Raw genomic sequence first — 22505 nt, 5'->3', positions numbered from 1 at the left:
AATGTACTTTACTGGACGCACTGAAAATAAATACTAAAGCCTTGTTTGCGAAATATAAATTTATTCTACTAAAATAAATTTTTATGTAAATACGAAGTAAAATTTTTTTTTAGTAAATAAAATAATTAATAAGAAAAATGAGATATATTTCTCAGAAATACATATTCCGTCATCGCAATCACATTTTTATAAATATCAAAGAGAAACATTTAGGTAATATTTTTTTGCGAATATTTCAACTTTTTTCTCTCGGTATAGGTATTTTCAAATTTGTTAAACGTTTATAAGTTAAATTCAATTTGTAAAAAACTCAATTCGTTAAAAATTATAGAGTATTGGAACAAAATTATTTTTTTTCATTATTGGTTCACAGTCTATTTTTCCCCCTCTCTTTTCCCCCGTTGACAAATTAAAGTTGAACATAATACTTTGATTAGGAAAGTCAGAAGTCTTCATTTCTCGTGTTTACAAATGACGTTCGCAAGACAACCTTTTCTCGAATTTCTTCCATGTTCTTCATCGCCGGCAACTTTTTAATTATTGACGCTAATTGTTCTCGTAATCAAAAAGTTTTGCGAGTAACGAGTTGAAGAAATGACATTCGAAGTTTCGCTCACAGCCAAAGTTTCCTGCGAGAGCAAAGTTATCGCACTCGTACTCGACAGTTGCCGTTTCAATTTCGCCTCGGGTCAGCGGCTTTCTGCTAATATTTAATCTGCACAAAGCGGCGAGCTCATCGATCACGGAAATAGAAAACAATTCGGAAATTAATGTAGCGAAAGAAAAAGTATCCTTCTACCGTATTAAACAAATATCATCGTATCACTGCTGATAAGAAAGAAAGTCTCTTACACTTTACTGTTGACTCAATATGTTAAAACTTAAAAATACTGAATTAGAACAAAAGTTTATAACATTTTTTTAATTTCGTTGAAAGTACGAATGTTTAAAGATAATGTTTATACATAGATATTTGTATAAACATTAAAATAATTTCAAGTTAAAATTAAAATTCTTTTACTTAAAATAAAATTGCAACCACCATTTATTCATACAAATTTAAGAAATTCACGAAAAGGAACGAAACAGACAAAACGAAGATTTATTTTTTTTTCCTTTTTTTTAGCAAGCACTAATTGAGCAGATTTCAGTAATTACGAGACCTATGCTAGCCCTTGGTGTGACAGCTTTCTGTGTACTCCCGTCGAAATTTCATTTAGCCCTTTTTTCCTCTCAAGATGTCGAGCTCGTGAATCAGTTTGACCCCTGACTTGGTGTCGGAGTTAAGCACATTTTTTTTACGAGGCGCATTAACCTCCGACTGGTCGCTGTAAGAGCAGTTAAAATAACGGCTTTAACCTAAAAAAAAAAGGCACGTGTGAGATAAATTTATAGAGCTTGCTGTAAAATCACGCGAGAGGTTCATCGCGAACGTGTTTATTATTTCTTTTATTTTTGACGCGACAGTTTATATATCAGTGGTTTTACCATTTTAGCTCTTTCTTCGAGATACTTAAATTTTGTTTACATAAATTGACAGTTAGAGGTGTGCGCATTAAGATTTTTTTAATTATCAAATCAAATTTTTTTTTGTTTGAATACGAATTTGAATCGACAAAATTTTACCCGAATTGAATCCTTAAAATATAACTTTTAATTAACAATAAACATAATTATTGTTAGGTTGAATTTTAATATATAAATGATATATAAACAAAAAAAGATTTTTAGCTAAGAAAATTTTATGAAATTGTCAGTGTAAATGAGTCATATTTGAATCTTTGAAGTCCGTAACTACACATTGTGGATACAGATTGAATTCGAATTACGAACTGCGAATTATTGATCAGCCAATCAGATGAAAGTAGCCAAAAATTCAGGATAAGTGAACCTCTGTATGCAATCCGTAGTACGCAATTCGTACTAATGAATTTCGAGATTCGATCATTTATTTTGACTGTCTGTCTCAATTGTGAATTTATATTTTTTACTTAAGTTTACGGATTTCACATTCAATAATAATTAGAAGCAAAAGCATTTATAATGTGGGGAGTCTACATTCAATGATTCATACTTCGAATCTTATTCTTATCCGCAATGTGTATTTCGAAAGAAAAGTGTTTGGTACTTGTGACTATAATTACATGTTAAAATAATTATAGTTCCATTTGATTTAGAAATGAAAATGTAATTGTATTTAATTGATTATGTATTTCGAATGAAATATATATAAAAGAAGTTACAGAATTATATAACAATTTTTATTATCTAAATTCATATTTTTTTTTTTTACAAATTGTGAATTTGATTTGGGTTTAAATCTTTTTTTTTTTTTTACATTCTGCAATATTCCTTTATCTCTGCAATCGCATGGTGCGCAAACACCATTGAAACATCATTTCAATTACGCGTACATGTGCACTCTACATGAATAAAGTATTCGTGATATTTTTTACAGACACTTTATTAGTTAAAATGCATTTCTGCCGCGAGAAAGCTCGACACAAACAAATGCGCGAAAAATGTCCACGGGCAATTCTCGCACAAAAGCAATAGAACTCTCCTCTCGGGTGTGGGATTAATAATTATCACCATGAATCACGTGTGCGGTGGACACGTATCGTCTCCGCGCCAATATGCGGACAACACGTTAAAAAAAATATTTACGCGCCTGGTGCACCATAAACCCAAACGCTGAATAAAGCCGCCGTATTCCCTCGTGTCATCGCATCGTCGCGTCGTGTTTTTTTTATGCCAAATCAGCAAAAGCTATCGTTTCGATTAAGCAATTCAATTTTTTATTTCCTCTATAAAAAAAATGGATAACGTAATAGTGACAGATAAATCTCAGAAGATGCAAGATCTTTGCTGATTTATGATATTTTACTTCCATAATCTTTTTTACAACATAGTTTAAATAATAGAAGCATTATAAATAGAAATGCAAGCACGTACATTTATCACGTTATGCACGTGAACCATTCGCTTTCTGCAACTTGGCTAAATAACGTCGAGTCGTAATAGAAAAAGTCTGTAGAAGAGATAGAAAAACGAGAGATTCACGCCACGATAGAAAAAGGCCATTTAAAACAAGTCGTTGAATACATTTTTGCTTTAGTAATGACCCTTGGTTGGCTGCGAGAATCTCAAGAAACAGAAACAAATGAAATTTCGCCACGATGTACAATTAAAACACTGTTCTGCATTCCGAATAATAGCGACAGCGACGCAATAGAAAAAGCCAATGCGCATACCTTACGCCGCATGGGAAGAGCAGCATTACGCCGCATGGGAAGAGCAGCATTATAAAAATGACTGCGAGAGAGAAGCTCTCTTTTCTAAACACAAAAACTATCTAAATACCTCAAATAATTATATTTCTTTTTAACATCGATCGAATGCGTGTAAACTGAATGCAAGAGAATTAAGCAGAAATAAAGTTGCATTGTATTATACGATTGATATCAATGTTTGAACCGGATAATAACAGCGACACTTGATTTGCCATTGATTCAAGGTACGTGGGTGGCTCGCGGCGAGAGCTGTCGGGGGTGAAGGAACTGGTGACCTCGAGGCGGGTACAGAAGAATCGGCCGTCGGGGATCGCGAGGTCGGATGGCGGCTGCATCGGGGGCGTCAGTCCAGGAAGCGGCGGCGGCGGCGGAGGCGGCGGCGGCGGTGGTGGCGGCGGTGGCGGTGGCGGCGGCGGCGTCGGCATCGGCGGCGTCGTCGCCGGCGGTCTTCTAGACGGCTGCAGCGGCGGGAACGACGCCTTGGCGGAGCTCACGATCGAGGAGCTGGCTTCCATTCCCGCCGGAAATCACACCTCCGCCAATCATACAGGACATCCCTCTCATCACAAGGTCAGCGAACTCGCAAATTCGGAATCGATAGCGCGCGGTTTCAGCTCGAGGGGGTAAGAGAGAGAGAGAGAGAGAGAGAGAGAGAGAGAAACGCGACGGACGTTCGGAAATAGCTTCTATTAATTCTTATTTTCCGATTATTCGAGTCACGCTCCGACTAATAGCTGTCGTTATCGTTTACTTATTAATATCCTCCTCTGCTGGGTAAGAATTTAGAATCCTCGAGAAGAGAAAACCTTTCAATTGATGATGCATAATTTCTTTCAATTTTACGCCAGTACTATATATTTTAACTTTATTTTTTTCAAGTTTTTTTTTGTTAATTTTTTAATCCTTTAAATCATTTATTTTACACGTTACTGAAAAATATTTATTTTTAAAGAGAGTTGAAATAACGTTTGTAATCTTTTACGGAATTTTATTTTTAATTTGTATTTTTTCTAAATTAAAAAAAAGTACTAATCAAAAGTAAAATTCTGTGAAAGACTGCAAACTTTCTAAATTTCCAAATTCGTATTTTTCTCTAAATTTTTTCTTTTTTTAATTTATCTAAACTATATCGAGATATTTTTTGAAATAGAATTTGCTATTCGTAAGGCATGTAATTTATATCGAGCAGTCGCGTTGACTCACGGATAAAATATTGATGACTGAAAGATTGATACTGACAGTTACCAGGTTATATACTGGATAATTGCTGGGAGCATATTGATACAATAATAGGGTACCGCGGTCAATATGTTTACGTATTATAATCGTGGAAACAGATTAATCATACAGTGTTATTCATGTGGTGATATTTCATTCAGAGTTATCTGATGCTATTTACCATATTGATCAAAAATTTACCGTTTTGATTAAACGAGTAACCTATTGTGCGAAACAAAAGTTCCCAATACAATTTAAATTAAATTTAAGAATTTCCAAGAGAACTTTCATTGTCGAGAAACTTCCTTATTTAAATTTCGATTACGTAAGGAAGTTTGATAACAGAGGCATAAAAGAATTTTATTTAAAACTTTATCGGAGATATTAATTATTTTCTATACGGGATTATTTATAAGCGCAGAGTTTAATTTTTTATGACAATAGTCTTGATCGATATTAAATTTATTTTTAATTAACGATCAAATAGATGTGGAAGGACAAGAAGCGATGTGTGCACAGGCGTGATCCGCAAGCCTATAGAGAGCAATTGAGTCACAAAGCGTGGAGCATGTGTGCGCGTCAGCTGTTGCATCGTGCAGCTGTCGTGTACTGGGTGTTCCACTATCGAAGAAACAATTTTTTTCATTTGCGGGTCACTGCAAATTGCTATTTTTAAGTTACTACGCTTCTCCGCTTTATTATTATCACATGTGATATTATTTTTCTTAGTAAAAGCCTGACTTAATAATCTTAAATTAACAATCTAGAATTAATAACAGAAAAGACACACGAATACGGTTACAAAAAGTCAGCACAATTTTGAGAGTACAAATACACAAATTGACTCTGAGCAAAACTAAAATTATAAAAGTCTTTTGAAATCTTTTTAAAAATAGAATTCATACATAAAACATAGTATGAGACGAAGTTTACATGAATTTAAAATGCAATATGTTGGCTTCGACTTTCCTCCGCAGACTATCTATTCATCCTTTTGAGTCACTGAAGACTTCAAAGAGCATCCTTTAAAGCATCCCCATTCCTGGCGAATAAGAAAAAACGAGAATTTTTCTCAATTTTCTTATGACGATACTCCTTGCAAACTTTCTCACGTTGATACCTTCCCGTTGTCATCGTTACCCTGTTTGTTTCCGGTCTCTTGCCTCGAAGGACGCGTTTGAGTGTAGAAACGATAATCATCCAGTTACGCTCGATATTTTTTTCGCTTCGAAAAATTTTTATTGAAATAGATGTTCTTGGACGTGCACGCGAGCGATAAAACAAAACGAAAATGAAATCTGATATTTTTTTTTTATTATCGCACGATTTATATTTATTTATAATATTTATTAAGCATTTATCTCTCAGAGTAAAATTAATCCTTCAGTTTTTGGAAGAGGAATTACTGTTAAAAAAATCAAAATAAAAGTAAATGCGAACGAAATACATGAAAATGTCGCTCGCGTTTTCAGATTTAAATGAAAAATCAAAGAGGAAAATATTTAAGAGAATGAAAAAACGCGCGAGAGAAGGAGAAATTAGTTACACGCGTCGCAAGCAGTTATGCAGCCGGGTCACGGCAGGTCGTCGTCGAATAGAATCGATATTTGTGTGCCAAGCGAAATAATAAATGCTCCTTTTTTTCCCTTCTGCTTCTTCGTTTCTCCCCGCGTCTCCTTTTTTTTTCATGGAAAAAGATGTTCGACCGAAGCAGCTTTCGCCACTACGTACGAAAATACCCGCAGCTTTTCAAGTTTAATCAGGAAAATTTAATCTGGCAGGATAAAAATAATTTGCGTAAAAAAATTTATAGCTATTCGCATTGAAGTAAATAATTTCGCGGAATTATTCATCTTACTGAAGAAAATGTTCCTGTGTGTGTTCTCTCAAAGACGATTCGACTTCCATTGAATTAATCCTCGTAAAGATGACCGATAATGAGCCTCTTTTATCGGGACAGGCTTCATAGACTAATTTTTCCTTCCATTAAAAGCCGACCTATTAATTATTCGTGAATTCATGCATTACGCGCGCGGCTGCAAATCGGCCATTTTAATAGCTTTGAAGTCTACCGTATCGATATAAACGTCCCTTTTAACGATTATTATAATGAAACAATATCTAGTGCCCTTTTCCGGTTCACTCTCCCCTTAATTTCGTTCGATGAGCCACTTACCACAACTGAATTGTGACCTCCGTACTTCGATAATGGTCATTAATTAAGTATTTATAGCTTCGAATTGCGTTATAAATTGGTACGGAATACTATATTTAATCTGGCTTTTATATTATATCTGTTTATTTCGAAAATTTCAAACAGGCAAGCTTTTATTTAATTGCGTATAATATCATCCAATTTCTATCTTTAATAAAGCCGATACACTCTCTAAATATAAATTATTTATTTTACTTTCTTTATCTTATCTTATTAAATTATTGTTATACACACACCGAGGAAAAAATTATTAAATTTTAATAAATATTTGTTTGAATAATACTAATGAAATATTTACTAAATGTAAATATATATTTATTTAGTACAAAAACCACTAATTTAAGCATCACTTTTTCTTATAGAATAAATATTTATGTGCTGTAAGTAAATATTTTATTAGTGCTATTCAAAAAGAATATCTGTTAAAATTTAAGAATTTTCTTCTCACAAGCAGTCTAATAATTTATATTTCTCCCTTAGTATTATTTTATATAATTTTGTTTAATTTTCGACGTAAAACTTTTCACACTTGTCACATACATCGATTTATTAACGATATCCAAAATATTTTTTTAACGTTCTCTCTTTTAACTTGTCTCTTTCTTCACGAATGATATAGTAAAGAGATTATTGGTAACTTTTTCCCTCGGGGGATGTCTTTATGTCGTTACCGGATAATCCTCTCTCTAATCCGCTGGTCTTGGATTATCGACTTGCACAGTGTCGCACAAGGCCCGTTTCGAACGAAAGCTATCGGTACTCGGTGTAACAACCCTTTTCGAAGCACTTCGAGATAAGAAAATGGGAGCGTAGGGAATCCGACTCGCATGGTCCTCTTATCGCTGACCAAGTAATGCGTCTCTTTTGTTCTCTTTTGTACGTAAATCAAGTTGATTAAACAGTGATTTAAGGCGAATAAGCTCGCTATGCCTTCCAAAACAAAACCCTTTCAATTCTTATTAGTGGTAATTTAACATTTTTAATTTGACGTTTTAATAACATAATATTTTATTCTTAAGTGAAGAAGAGTATCTCTTTTTTCATAAAAATATCAACGAGTGTTTAAAGAAATGCCATGTTTAACAAAAAAAAAGCATGCGATTTGAATCTTCGAATGTAAAATCGACGTGATCTCTGAACTGCTATCATGACTTCAATCGAACCGTTACTCCCATGGCACCCCCCAAGGCGAGTGGGTGCAGTATATTCGGGAGGGCGAGCACCTCCCGTTAGTAATATTACACGGTCGGAGAAGTGGGGGCGAGAGGGCCAGTGAGCTATGGATCGTCGACCCTCGCAGTCGGCGGTTAACGTTCGGATACCTCGTACGTTACGTTCGAAACCGTAATCCAAAGGCACTGGGGTGATAAAGCACTGCCCTGCGTATTTTCCCGGTTGAAAATCGCGGTGAACGTAAATTGTCTTAATTGGGTGGAGTAATATCCAGTATACATCTCCGTAAAAGTGAAAACGACGGCGTGACTAGTGAAGAACTACCCCTTAAACTATTCCTGATAAAAGAGGAGAAGACGATCGAGTTAATTAACGAATTAATTATGCCAAAATGATGATAGACATGACAAAAGAGTCCCTCGAGTTTTAGTGATAGTTCAATTTTTAATTGGTAAAAAATAAAAAGATTGGATATATTTCCAGAACAAAATATAGTAGAATCCTAAGAATATAAATAATTGATATTAATGTATAAAATTCAACGTTAAATTATTATTGTTCAAAAAAATACATTTGTGTAAAGGATGTTATTACCAATAAAATATTTGAACATGTAGATATCGTCGGGAGATCAATTAATACGTATATTAGGACTCGAAATGAGATTTTAGCAAGTTAGAGCAAGGGAGATCACCGTTGACAGGAACATTGACATCCTCAATTTCCTCATGGGGAAAACTGTAATAGGCTTGCATCGGGTCTAATTATTACATGTACACGGTCGGTTTCAATGTGTTAATTCGTGGCTGCGGTTTGGATACCTCAGAATAATACTGATCGCCGATCAATTGGCCGTGACGTGTTGACTCCGCGAGGAATGTTAATTAATAATTTCCATCATGTTAATCAATAATTTTTATCGTCATAATACGAAAATTAAAAACTTGACGTGCATAAGCAGAAATAAAAATCTAATAAGGTATTATTTCGAGTAATAATACTTTACGTTGAATTAATTAATTAGGAGATAAACGTACGTTAGTGTGGAAACCATTTTTATATTTTTAAAAAATTTGTAGAATATATTTTAATGCTTTTATGAAAAAAGTTTAAGTATCGGGAATGACTGGAAAAGAGATAATAAACAAATTGATGAATAATAAAATAGTAATAGAAGGAAAAGTGTTAATCATACGTGAAAGATAAGCGGAATTTGCAAACTTTCATTGCGGGGTAGGAAAAATGGTAAGTAATTCCTCTAATTTAAAACTACTCGAGAAATGCAATACTCGAGAAACGAAATAACATTAATTTCCCTTTTCGAAAGGGAGGCAAGAATTCCTTATTTTCAATCGCTTATCTTTACGCTGTATTAATTTTATAATGTTAGCAGAGAAAAATTATAACAGGTGCAACTGTGTAAAAGGTATTTAAAAAATTATCCTAAATAGTCTCATTTAGTTCAAATTTCGAAAAAATTGCTCAGTGTTTTTTTTGTTTTTTTAAATTTGGATAGAAGTAAAGACAAGTAATCGCGTGGAGGAGAGATCGCGTCCTTTGTTCGAAATCCTCAAGACAGCGAATCGATATCATTTCGGCCGTCACTCAAGGCATCGTCGCCTTGCTGTGGTACGCGCCTTACAATCGTAAAAAATGGGATGTTTTCACGTCGACGATTTCGGAAAATAAACCCCAGCCGGTACCGTGAAAGAGTTTCGGAAAGCTATCTACTCGGAAGAGGCACACTCGGTTTATTTGGACTCTCGCGTTCCGTTCGCGTATACCTCAAAGGCGCGCGAATGTTTGCTGTTTCCTGCCGACAAGGTTGATTGTGCCTGGTATGTGACGTTCGATACGAAAAAAAACGACGAATTTAGCGTAAAAAAATTAAATGTAAAAGATAAAAGTGTAAGTTCAAAGAATAGTAGAAGCAAACGCACAGAGAAAAAATTAGAAAATAAATGTGGTAAAATGTTAGAAAATAAGAAATGGCAAGTTGACAGGAAACACAAATATTAAATTTAATATTTAAAGGAGCAAAAATATAATAAATTCAAGAAGCTAGGGAAATGAAATATTGAAAATAGGAAAGTAACGAATCTGAGTTAAGACAAATTACTTTTGAATAATGAAACTCGTCTGGCTTGTAAATTTTAAACACTTTTAATTAAAAATTTAACATTTCTGAAAGGAAGTTGTAAATTCTCTCTTTCTTTTTCATTCTCTCTCTCTCTTTCTCTTTTTCTCTTCCCTCTCTTAAAATCCTTTCTTTTAAATAAAGAAAAGCAAAATTTTAAATAGAAGATGAATAAACCATTGCGCGTACTTTGCAAAGGTACCGACCCGTGGAAAAAAAACGCATTTGACCCGCGGATTCTTTGTTCCACGTTTATGGCCTTTTCAACATGTGTGTGTTTACGATCCTCGCCTTAAAAGCCCAAAGAGAGAGAGAGCCTTTCTGCTTACACCCCCTGTGAGTCACTCGCGCGATTCCACGTGGAGAAAGATAGGGGAAGGGCACACACCCTCGTTTCGTCTTGATGAACATTTCGGTATACGAAGATTTTATTATTCTTTATTGCACATTTTCTATAAATTCTAACATAATTTAGAGAATCAGTTTTTACATTCAGAATTCTTATCAATTTTTGTAAATTTCTAATTATCAATAATCTTGGAAAAAGATTATTATATTTTTATATTTCGGGAATTTTTATTTTCTAACTATTTACTCTGTTCCATTTACATGTATCTTTCATAAAAGTGCAAAAGTATTTAATGCGCCTGTATTTTTTCTTATTTTTTTTATAATATCGCTCTTATACGAAGGAAAAGTCTAAGCATAACACAATTTAGAAAATGAGAATGGCGACGAAAATCGTCGCGTCATGATGGCGCCCATGCTCTGAATCATGTCACGAGGGTTCTGACTTCTGCCAAGCTCGGGAATCGATACTTCTGATCTCATGAGAGCCTTTGATCCTGTTTGGACCCGGGCGATAGCTCTTTTCAGATACTACTTTTACTATTTTTAATATTTAATTGCGAGATAAAAATAACATTATATTCACAGACTTCAAAATTACTGTGTTAAATTTGATCTAATAATGTCTCAATACACATAATGTAATTTTATTACAACACGTTTGAAAATAGAATGAAAAGTAATTTAATGTAAATATTTGCAAAGTAATTTGGAGGCTTTTATTAAGGGTGATCGGACAACTCTATAAAATATGATGCTGAACTAAAATGTACACAATTGATATGCAATTAACATCAACATTTCTTTAATGAACAGAGAGTGCCGGGCGGAGGGGGTGTGATTGTGGGGGGTGGCGGCGGATCGGCCACCCCCCAAGGGGCGCAGCAGGGTAACAGTCACAATCTGGTGTATCGCGTGGTGGGTTCACGCGGGCATCCCGGTGGTCATCATCCACACGTGAAGAAGTCTGACAGTTCTCAGCAAACCGACAGCTCAGCCTTCAAACACCAACAGCACCAGCAACAACAGCAGCAGCAGCAACAGCAACAGCAGCAAGGTTCAAACGGCTCTGGCAGCAGTATCAGCTCCAACAGCCAACAATGGAAGAAGTACATCGAAGCGGGCGCCGCAAGAGAAAGAGACAAGGAGGGCGCGCCACCCAGCCCTAGTTCCTCCAGAAGATCCCAGGTGAGTTAATATGAAAATTTTCTCGTCTTTAGGCTTTTCTCTACGGTTCATATTTTTGTCGCTGATTGATCGCTAAAATTGGCGGTCCTGTACTAACTTGAATCGAATAATTATTGTATTACTCTAAGAGAAAAGGCCAAAATTATCACAATTTAACTATAATTTATATTTATTTTTGGTGCCAACTAAACTTACCCTTTAAGGCTGATTATAATGTGCTCTTTGCTTCCTGTTTCCTTATTTTAATCTGCTACCTTCTTACTTTTTTTGCTCTGTGTTTTATCGAAATTGACGAGATAAAAGTTAATGAACTCCGAAAGAGATAAGAAACACGATTGTCGATAAAATAGTATGTAAAGAGGCAAAAAGATAATGGATAAAAAGCAAGAGACAGGAAGAGTACATTGTAGATAAACCTTTATAGCTATTTTAACTATGCAAACTGTAGCTGTTAGCTGTTATTATTACATTACGTAAATAATAAGTAAATGTTTAAAAAAAATATAGTTATATTTATGATAATATTGTGATTGTGTTTACTAAAAAAAGAGGTTTATTTTATTTTTACCATCTATATCTTATGTTTTATTACATTACTATTTTAATTTAACATAATTTATAGCGTAAATTTTTTCACAGTTGATAAAACTATATTTAGTGATTTTTATAAAAAAAAAAAAGGATTGCAAGACAGAACTTATTGTTAGTCTCTAAATTAAAACTAGAGTTGTAACTTTTATCTCCATTAGCATTTAAATAACAAATACTTATCCATTTTAATTACTAGTATCGTTGACAATGTTAATCATGTAAATGTAATTTAATTTGACTGCAGGATAAACACCGGAAACAGACCATGGCCGAATATGCAAATGGCGAGAAACCGCAAAAAGTTTCGTCGGGCACGTCAACCAGCAACAGTGGCAAAGTTCGCGGGGTACCGCAAAGCTTCGGCTACGTTAAGAGACACAGTGCAGGCACTAGTTCGAGTCCAAATGGTGTCCAAAACGGTAGCAAGGACGCCACCAGGACAGCCCAAGTTAGCGCCGTACCAAGGACCAAGGTAACGTAAAAATCATAATTAATGAAATTTTTAGAATTGAAACACATTTCGAGATCTTTAAATTCTAGAAATTAGAGCTATAAATCGTAAATCTTTAAATTATAGAATTAAAATTTAAAATTGTCAAAGATTCTAGATGTTATGAAATTCAAGGACATAAAATTAAAAATTTCTAAATAGATAAAATATTGAGAAACAGATTTTATCAGTAAATTTCTAAAAAATTTTATCAAATATTGCTCGACTTTTAGAATTCTTAGATTCTTTTTTTTTTTATTTTATTATTATTTCAAGCTTTTATTTTTAGCAGGAATAAGTAACTATCAAAAAACTTAAACTTAATACTGAATAAAACTATAAATAATAACCATAAAGAAAATTAAAAATAAAAATTTCAAAAACAGAGATTGATTCAACGAACACATTTCGTTAACGAAATATTTTAAAATTGAGATTAACTTGAGATTTAATTTAGGAGAAACTAAACAGCTTTCCTCAGCTTAGCTCATAGTTAAATCCGCTAAATTAAATAGAGAAATTAAATTAGAGTGTTTTGTTTGGTTGCAGGTCAAGGTGTCCGGTGGCACGCAGACGTGCACCACAGAGTTGCAGGCGAATTCCTCGGGATCAAATCAGGGTCATCATTACAAGAGCTACAGCCTCACCGGTCCTAGCGCTAGTCAACTCTCGCAGTCAGTCCGAGATCGTCTCATGCTAGGCTCGCAGAGCCTGCCGAAACCCGGTAGTCCAGAATTCACCGCTCTTTTTGCATCTGCTCATCATCGCGAAAGGGGAACTGGCGTTGGACCAGCGAGCGCGTCATTTTCGCCCCGGGTATTAAAACCATCTGACGGCAGTCTCAGCGACACGTGTAGTAATTACGCCGCACCTGATCTCCAAGGCTACTACGGCACACCCAACAGCCCCTACACCACTTCGTGGATGAGACACAGTAACACCTACACGCCCAGCGGACGATCTCAAGGTAATTCAATTGAAATGTTATAGTCTTTCAATATATTAAATTAAAAAGTACACGAATATATTCGATAATAATCGCATCAGTTTTCGTAGACATACTGTTAAAAATCAGCAGCAGAATTTAATGTAATGTAACGGAAACAAATGTCAAGCAGGTGCATTAAAAACGTTTAATGTACATTTAATATAAATTTAATGTCGTCGAAAGTGCACTAAATTTTATGTATATGATTTTCAATTATAGATACATTAAATTTAATGTGTAACTTAAAAATATATTGAATTTTACGATATTTTTAACAGTGGAAGTAGAGCAAGTTAAATTGAATAAAAAAAAATCCATTATGATTTTTCAATTATTAATCAAATATTAATTATAAAAATTTGCAATTACATCTGTACTCTCTTGTCACACCGAATCGCGTGGATCATTATAATATTACATTTACAATAATTTATTTTAAAATTTTTTTATTTTACAAATTTTTTTTTTTCTTTTATTTTAAAATTATGACGACTTTTCTTTTATTTAGGAATGGGTTTGTGCGAGGCGGATAGCGTGGAATCATTGGGCTCGCATCGCGCGAGCTTAACACATGCTCGTCTCCTAATGCACCAGAGGGATTCTACGGGGTCTCCGGCGCCGCCCAGACTGAATAGGAGCAACTCCATCAGGTGAGAATTTCCTGGCGTGTGAAATCTCGTTCATTTCCATATTTCCTATATTCTTGACAGATCCTCGAACCATTGATGTATTATTTTATTTTAATAATAATATTTTTGTATTACATTGTGACATAGTATGAAAAATCTTCCATGACATCTCACTTTCAGCCAATGTTTTTAGCTAATATAAATGTCTTATAAAAAATATTAAAAATATTTTTAACTAGATTAAATGTATGTCATTTTTTATTTAATATTTTTTAAAATATTTATAATTAAATGATGCTTTTAATTGTGTTTTTCAATTTGAGATAAATCAATCGTTCGAGGACTAATTTGGAATCTGATTACAAATGATATGAATAATTGCTTAGAACGTCTTCAGCCTTCAATCTGTCGATCGACGAATAGTTTTTTTTTCTTTTATCGACTGTTTCTTCTCTCTTATTCTTTAATTAATTGATCCGACCGTCGAATAACGCAGGATAATTTGATTGAACGTTTTAGCCATCTGCGGGAGAGGACATTCCCAAGGTAGTGCGAAAATATACACTCGGCGAGCCCAATTTCCACGCATAAGTATTAAAAAAAACACGAACAGAGTCGTAATACACGTATTTACACTCGAGAGTTGCTTTCACAAGCACTTGAAAAAATCTAAAAAATTTAGTTTTGATCGAATCCGTGGATTCGGAGATCCTTCATAACTGTCGCAGTGTGTGTGTTGTATTTTAGAAACTAGGATTAGAGTTTTACAAAGTTTGAAAAATAGAAAATACTTTTTATTTTTAAAACCAAGGATTTTACGGATTCTGAAATCTTTCGATCCTCGACTTCTAGAATCTTTCTAGAACCTAGACGTACAAACTCCAAAATATTTTGAATTAAAGATCACAGATTTTATTTAGATCTTTCGTTTTTAGAATCTTTAGATTCAAAACTTAGATCCCAGATATTTAGAGCGATAGATACATGTTAAAACGTTTGGAGTCTAGAATCAAGGATCTTACAGATTTTGTAATCTTTGAATTCTCAATTTCTAGAGGATTCGAATTCTCAGATTTTCTATTTTTTCTAAAGATTGCAGGACTCACGCAATCACACAGACATAACTCACCGAAAGTACCCTGGGCCATACTGTGTTGATAGTTATTCGGATAGTCATGCGGCAGATTCGACGTTGCCTATTGTTGCCAAAGTTGGTCCTTCGATCGTGTTGCTTGTGCAGCATGCATGCGCGGTGATGCTTCATCAATATTCCGAACCGAGCAATCGAGAACTATGTATCCGCTACGCATATACTCATTCTCTCACTCATCGTCGTTGTAGGAGTATTACATAACTCTTGGGAAACTAATCTCGTTTATCCCGTGAAGCGAACAATATTGTAATAAAAACTATTGCAAATACTAATGAATCGGAACGGCGGCGCGGATTGATAGCTCTCGCTCGATTTCTGCTGGATAGGCCGAGTGTTCGCGATGCTACAAACCGTCTCAAAGTGACTTTTGATTTCTTCTCGAGTGGAAGTAAGCTTATCTTTTAATTAGAGATCCCGGGACCGGCTAATTGCGCGCACACTCGGCAGGTAGACAAGTGTGTTCTCGTTGTCAGGGTTATTCAAGACACTTGAAACCCTCTTCTGATGGTTCAAACGAGCACGCGACTGGTGCTCTTGATCCTTCTTCAAGCCGTTATAAATTTACTGTAACATATATATATAGATATACATCGCTCTTCAGCCGCAAAAATTATTTATCTGTAATTTGATCAATACTCTGAATTATATTTCACTTTTATATTTTCACAAGTTATGTATAAAGTATTTTAAAAAATTAAAAACACAAGGTGTTTATTACCAGAAATAACTGGGACACTCTGGATTTTCAGGGAATTTCTCTTCTATCTTGAAAATGATGAATTTTATTGGTACTTGAAAAACTTTTTAAAGTTTTACTTTAAATTTAATTCCTATCTCCCTTCTTCTGACAAAATTATTTCTTCAATAATGCAAAATGTTGACAATCGATTAACAATAAATATCCACGTGCATTTATGTACATTTTTTTGTGACTCAGTTTAAAAAAAAAATCAGTGAAAATAAACATTAAGGCATTGAATCTAAATATAAAAGAATGATAAATGTATGTAATTACGTCGCTTGAAAAACGAGAACGTGCTTATTTGACGGCAGCAGTGAAAAGAAAATAGATCTACAAGAATAGACTGTCAGAGTAGTATAAATAAAAGTGTACAATCTTTCTAATATTATATTCTGTTAGAAGCCTACGCGACGGTGCTTACGATTTTACTTTAACTGTGCATACTGATTAGGTGTGTCCCGCGATGTCAATAAAATATCCCAGGCTTAAAGGCGATCTTCTCGGAGTCTAGTTTGATAGAGCGGCCGTTTAGAGATATCTCGAGGGGAATCTAGAGAACATGTCGCGTTTGTGTTTTCACAGGTCGACTAAGAGCGAGAAAATGTATCCGTCGATGTTGGCACGCGGAAGCGGCGCCTCGTCGTCAGTGGGCGAAGAGGTCGGAATGGGCATGGGGGTCGGAGTCGAGCCGTATTACAGCGTTCCCGTGGGATCGGCGGGATGCACCGGCCAACATTGGTCCCAGCCAACGTCGCCAACACCCACGCACACCTCACGACAACCGCCGAACTTGTACCAGCACGTACACAAGGATGACGACAGTGAGTGCCAGTATCAGTAAAAAACGTAGAGTGACATTTGTCTGGAAAATTAAAAGAATCAATTTCAGCATAATTTTTGCAATTAAATTTTATAAAAAAATAGAAACGATCAATTTTGAAATGATTTCTTAATGTAAAATGAAATGAGCCAATGTGTTTCATAAAGTTATTTATAATTATTATGTCTAACATAACAGTACAAAATAAGGGATTAACAGATAGTAATTAAAAGAGACGGAGGAAACATAAAATTATACAACCTGCTTGAAATCATACAAATTAATTTTTCAACATCGTAGAAAAAACATTTAAAATATCCGAGTTACTCTATCTATGTAGATTTATACAAATAAAATTAGAACCAATGAAATTGCGCGTCGCGTGTTTGTTTTGAAACATATAATTAATTTCGTTTAAAATGTGAAAGTCTCAAACTAAAAAAAATTCCTCGAAAATTGATCTTAATTAAAGATTGAATTTATAAATGTGTAATAAGAAAAGTTTTACGTTTGCTTTCAGTTCATGGTTCTTCGGTATCCTTGGTGTCCACAACGAGTAGCCTTTACAGCTCGGCAGAGGAGAAACAGGCGCATGAATTAAGAAAATTGCGTCGCGAACTACTGGATGCTCAGGAAAAGGTGCATTCATTAACCAGTCAGCTTTCCACAAACGTGAGTACCTTCAAACATACGCAATTTATATTTTTAATCGTAGAGTGCTATATTTCGTATCGTTTTAGATTAACACCACTCAAAGATTTTTTTTATTTTTTATTTTTTTACACTTTTAAGAATTTTTGAATTTTTTCTACTTTATACAAGGTGTTTACTGTTTGGAAAAACCAGGAAAACCTAGAATATTTAGGAGAGTAATTCTTTATCGAAAAAATTCTCTAATCCTAATCTCTGGAATTTTGAAAATTTCTAAAAAATCTGGGAATTCTTTTACAAAATTTAAGTAACACATTCTGTTATTGGTTGCAATATGTTAGAATAACTAAACTGAACTATTTTAATGTAAACCAAATCTTATTGAATGTTATCAATTTTAAGCTATCAAAATGTTAATTATAAAAATAGTACTGAACTTGATTAGCACTTGGGTGAAAATTCATCCACATTAGCACTCTAGGGTTAATTTCTATGTCATTTGAGTTTCACCTTCGTGAATATAAACTCTGTGCCAGCGCTAAAGCTTACTTCCACACTTATCGGTGCAATTGTTGTCTCTGTAACGTTCGTGCGACGATTAGTACAGAACTGAACTAAATCACCATAATTGCGGGTAGCGACTAATTGACGCGTATAGATCTGTCATGGTCGCATGCAGAGTACATGATGCCGCATGAAAACAGAGCAAATTGGCGCAGATGATTAGTCGTAATTAATCGACAATTAGCGATGCCAGTAGTCTCTAATAGCTATAAACCTCAACAGAACCTGTTGCGATGATCCACATGGTACGTGTGCCGTCAATCAAACTTCTGTATATCGTATTCGTTTGCACTAAATGACATGTTAGATATTTGTTTTAAAATTAGAAATTTTATAATTTTATTTTAAAAAGTATTTTAATTACTGAGATTTCCCATTTATTAACTTATCCGTAGTACAAGTTTTTCTTAAAATTTTTATACAAATTAAAATTCTTTTCAAAAACACTGAGAAATTAATTTCTAAGAAATTTTCATGTATATAAATTTTGACATATAAATATTCTAAGATTTCAAAGATTTTTAATCCCTAATTTCTAAAGATACTTTAAACTTTCTTAAATTTTAAAAAGATTTTATCTAAAAAAATTATAGAGAATAAGAAGTTTTAAAATATTTTAGAATACATACATAATAAATTCTAGAAGACTTTTCTCAACATTTTTGAAAAGTAAGAATTCTATGAGAAAAATTACATGAAAAAAGTAATCTTATGAAGAATCTTTTACTTAGTTTCTTTATTCTTTTTTAGATATCCTCAATCTCAATTTTAATTTTGATCTTTTCATTAGAAAAACTTAATAACACTATTTTTTAAATATATATTTACAATAAGAATATTTTTAACTATTTACTTTTAAAGAAACAATATTGAATATCCCACTAAAAACGTCTTAGTTTGAAAAATGTGGAGTATCCGGTATTTCGAGTTACAAACGTGTTATAATATATTCAGCTAAATACACCTGAAAACAGATTGTTTCGTTTGAAAAACGCGCGTTGCGCAGCGTGGACGGTTCCGCTGCACCTGCAGCCCACGCTTCCTTCCATTGGTCAATGAGCCTGAGATCTCGTGGTTCCGTGGACGCGCTGCACCTGTACAACCGAATGGCGGCGGGACCACAAAGTCTCGAGCCGTCGACCAATAGGATAGAGCGTCACTCGGGCCCTCTAAGCCGCCGCCGCCGCCGCCACTGCGCGCTGCGCGCTGCGCTGAGTGCAGACGGATCGCGCTCTGCGCACTTGCGCTCAGTTGGCGTCTAGATGCGCAGTGTGCTGTATCGTGTGTCGTTCTGCGAATCGATCGTGATCCGTGTGTTTCGTTTACAATCGTGGTCGACACCGTGATGTGACAATTCGAAGTCAAATCGCGGAAATTCGCTAACGCGTGTGTTGTACCGAAGAAGCGACGGCTTTGGATCATCGAAGAAATGAGGGTTAGAAACGAATGTATAATTGCGACGTAATCGTTTGCCGGATCTATCGATACATTTCGAGTGCATCCGATGCATGCGGAGTGTCCTCTGATACGTTATCGCACACTATCGACAAGAAAATTCGAATTTTTGATCTTGTTGACATGTTGAAATGTTAGTGATGCAACTTTATCTTGCTCAGATTACGTTGGAAAAAAAAATTGAGAAAATAGGCGCGTTCGTTACTTAGGGCGCGTTTCATTTAACGCGACACTCGTGAGCATCGTTTGCTCTTATTTAATATTTGATAATAAGGATGAAATGGGTTTAAGAGCGTTGCTTATATAATATAAGCTTGCGAAATTAATCTTCATCGTAAATCGTTTTTTATTTTTAGCCTATTTAGTGTAAACTGAGATCGTTGATGTTTGGCATGTTTTTTTTATCAAAAGAGTCACGCACACTGCTGGGCTTTCACAGGAACTTTCCCTTACCCTATACGTTTTTCCAGGAACAGGACGTTGAAGTCTTAATCTGAAGTTTTAACGTAAATTTTAAAAATTGCCTGAAGAAAAATTAATCTCCGTTTACACAGTAGGGTTAAATTTATAATCTTTATTTGAGTAATTAATTTGATTGTAATGATTATAATAAGCTAATGATAAATTGCAAAGTTTTTGTTCTCTTGTATTAAACAATTTTATTTAATTCTCTATTAATTTTGATGCTAATTTGTTATCGTCAGGATTGGGTAACTAGTTAAAGAGTTAATAAAGTTAAAAAGTTAATAACTTTTAACTTTAATTAGTTATTTTTAAAATTCATGAACTTTATTAGATAAATTTATTAACTTTATTCTTAAGTTAAAAATTTATTTATGTAAAAGAAAAAAATACATTTTCACATTAAAAATAATATTTCTTTGTTTTTATAAACTTAACTTACAAATAAAATATTAAATGTATTTGATAATTTATATTATAATATAATCTAAAAACGAAATTCTAATTTAATATGAATAATGCTTTTCAAAATTAACATTTAATTTAATTTAATCTTAACGTAACTTTTAATTAGTTTTTTGCTCTTTTAACTAAATTAATTTAATTATAACTTGTAATTTGTAACTAAATTAGTTTAGTTACAAATAAGCCATTAATTTTAACTTAATTTAGTTCAAAATATACATTAACTTACCCAATCCTGGTTATCATTTAATATCTTCATCTGTGGAGGATAACTGATACTTTATAGGTAAATAAACATGTATAATTTGATAAACAATCAATTGCAAAACTAATTACATATAAACATCTTAATTACATGTTACTTATAATTCGTATTGTTTGCTTTAGAATAACTTTCATTCTAATTGAAAGTTGAAACTCTGAATTGAACAAAGTAATTTAAAAAAAAAAAAAAATTGGAGCTGTATCTCTTTAATATTTTGAGTATAATTTCTGTATAATTTCATCGCGCTCAGTTTTGGCTGGCGAATTTTCGACGCAAGATCTCACGTTAAATTAGACGCTGTTGAATTCACGTTCATCTCGCTGGCGCTATCGCGATTCTCTAAGTATGCCGCATTTCTCTCGCGTTACCCTTACAGCACAGTAACCTCTTTGCGCTCCTCAATATCGAGGCCCACACACGAGAGACTCAATCCGCGCCATGAAAATTTATACTTTTGATACATATCACGTCTGAGCAAGAAAACCAATTGCGCGTCTCTCCCACGTAACTTAATTTTATCCGAAAGCAAAGACCTTATGACAATTAATTAAAGTTTCATTGTAATTGGCAAGTCGTCCCATAATTCCTCCAATTAATAATTTAATATAATGAACAATAAAGTTAAATAATGAAAATTTGTTCTAATAAAACAATAAAAAGTAATTGACAATTTTGCTCCGTTGTCCCTTGATGCGACTGAAATGTTCATATCGCGTGGACCTCGCGAGGAGACCTCGTCGAGGAGACCTCGTCGAGGTCACAGGTTCGTTCATCGCACTCACGGATGTGCGTATATGGTAGAAATGAAGGGAATCCTAAGTCGTTCTTAGGAGTCGCGGATTTTTGCGCGGTCGCATTGCGCATTCTCGACGCGTACACCACTCGTCGTCGTACGCCATCCTCTTCACGTTTCGCTTTTCTTCTCCTTCCTCCGCAGACGACACCAGCTCAATCCCCGAAGAAATCTCGTGATATCGCATCCGTATATAGTATTGACACCCTACGTACCGCGCAGCTGTTACACGGGATAAATGTAATCTCGAGATATAAGGTGCGCACGGAATGTCAAGAGGACGATTCAAAATTTTAAGAGCCTATTCTCTAAAGAAAGGAAGAAATGCTTAGTAAATTATTTGATGGATAAGATAAAGATATCTATGTTTATACATCTATTATATGTCTGTGTATAGGCATAAACATTTATCTATTAGATAATTTATCAGTTTATCCGAAGATAAAACAAAACTGGCCCTTAATTTTGTAATAATATATATCGTAATGTGTATCATTTATTTCAAAAATGTTTAGCTATCATATGTCTGTGTGTAGACATAAACATTTATTTATTAGATAATTTATCAGTTTATCCAAAGATAAAACAAAACTGGCCCTTAATTTCGTAATATTTTATATCACAATGTGTATCATTTATTTAACAAATTTTTTACTACTTAGAAATTATACATACTAAAATAGTGCAATTCTATAAATCTTAATTCTATAAATTCTATACACCATTCTATGATATTTTTAAATATTTTTATTCTAACATTCTGATTATACGGAAAGAACAGTTTTGCTGTAGTATTGAAAAATGTAGCTGTATACGGAACTTTAAAAATAAAATAGTTATAGTACGTTGAGGTTACTTAAAAATT

At 34.1% G+C, this 22505-nt stretch overlaps 1 protein-coding gene across 6 annotated transcripts in view; it reads left to right on the top strand.

The window, feature by feature from the left end:
* LOC105207673 (protein sickie) overlaps window positions 1-22505 on the top strand; it is a 200428-nt gene that overhangs the window by 129090 nt on the left and 48833 nt on the right. For all 6 annotated transcript variants that reach the window (XM_039457302.1, XM_039457300.1, XM_039457301.1 and 3 more), the window contains 7 exons: window positions 3518-3863; window positions 11201-11572; window positions 12408-12635; window positions 13203-13620; window positions 14150-14291; window positions 16748-16986; window positions 17506-17657. In XM_039457302.1, coding sequence (XP_039313236.1) covers window positions 3518-3863; window positions 11201-11572; window positions 12408-12635; window positions 13203-13620; window positions 14150-14291; window positions 16748-16986; window positions 17506-17657 — 1897 coding nt within the window. The remainder of the gene's footprint in view (window positions 1-3517; window positions 3864-11200; window positions 11573-12407; window positions 12636-13202; window positions 13621-14149; window positions 14292-16747; window positions 16987-17505; window positions 17658-22505) is intronic.

This window comes from Solenopsis invicta, chromosome 14 (assembly GCF_016802725.1).
Source record: "Solenopsis invicta isolate M01_SB chromosome 14, UNIL_Sinv_3.0, whole genome shotgun sequence".
In the NCBI taxonomy this organism is placed as follows: domain Eukaryota; kingdom Metazoa; phylum Arthropoda; class Insecta; order Hymenoptera; family Formicidae; genus Solenopsis; species Solenopsis invicta.
Note: the sequence above shows the minus strand (reverse complement) of the source record. Positions and strands in the feature narration are given on the sequence as shown.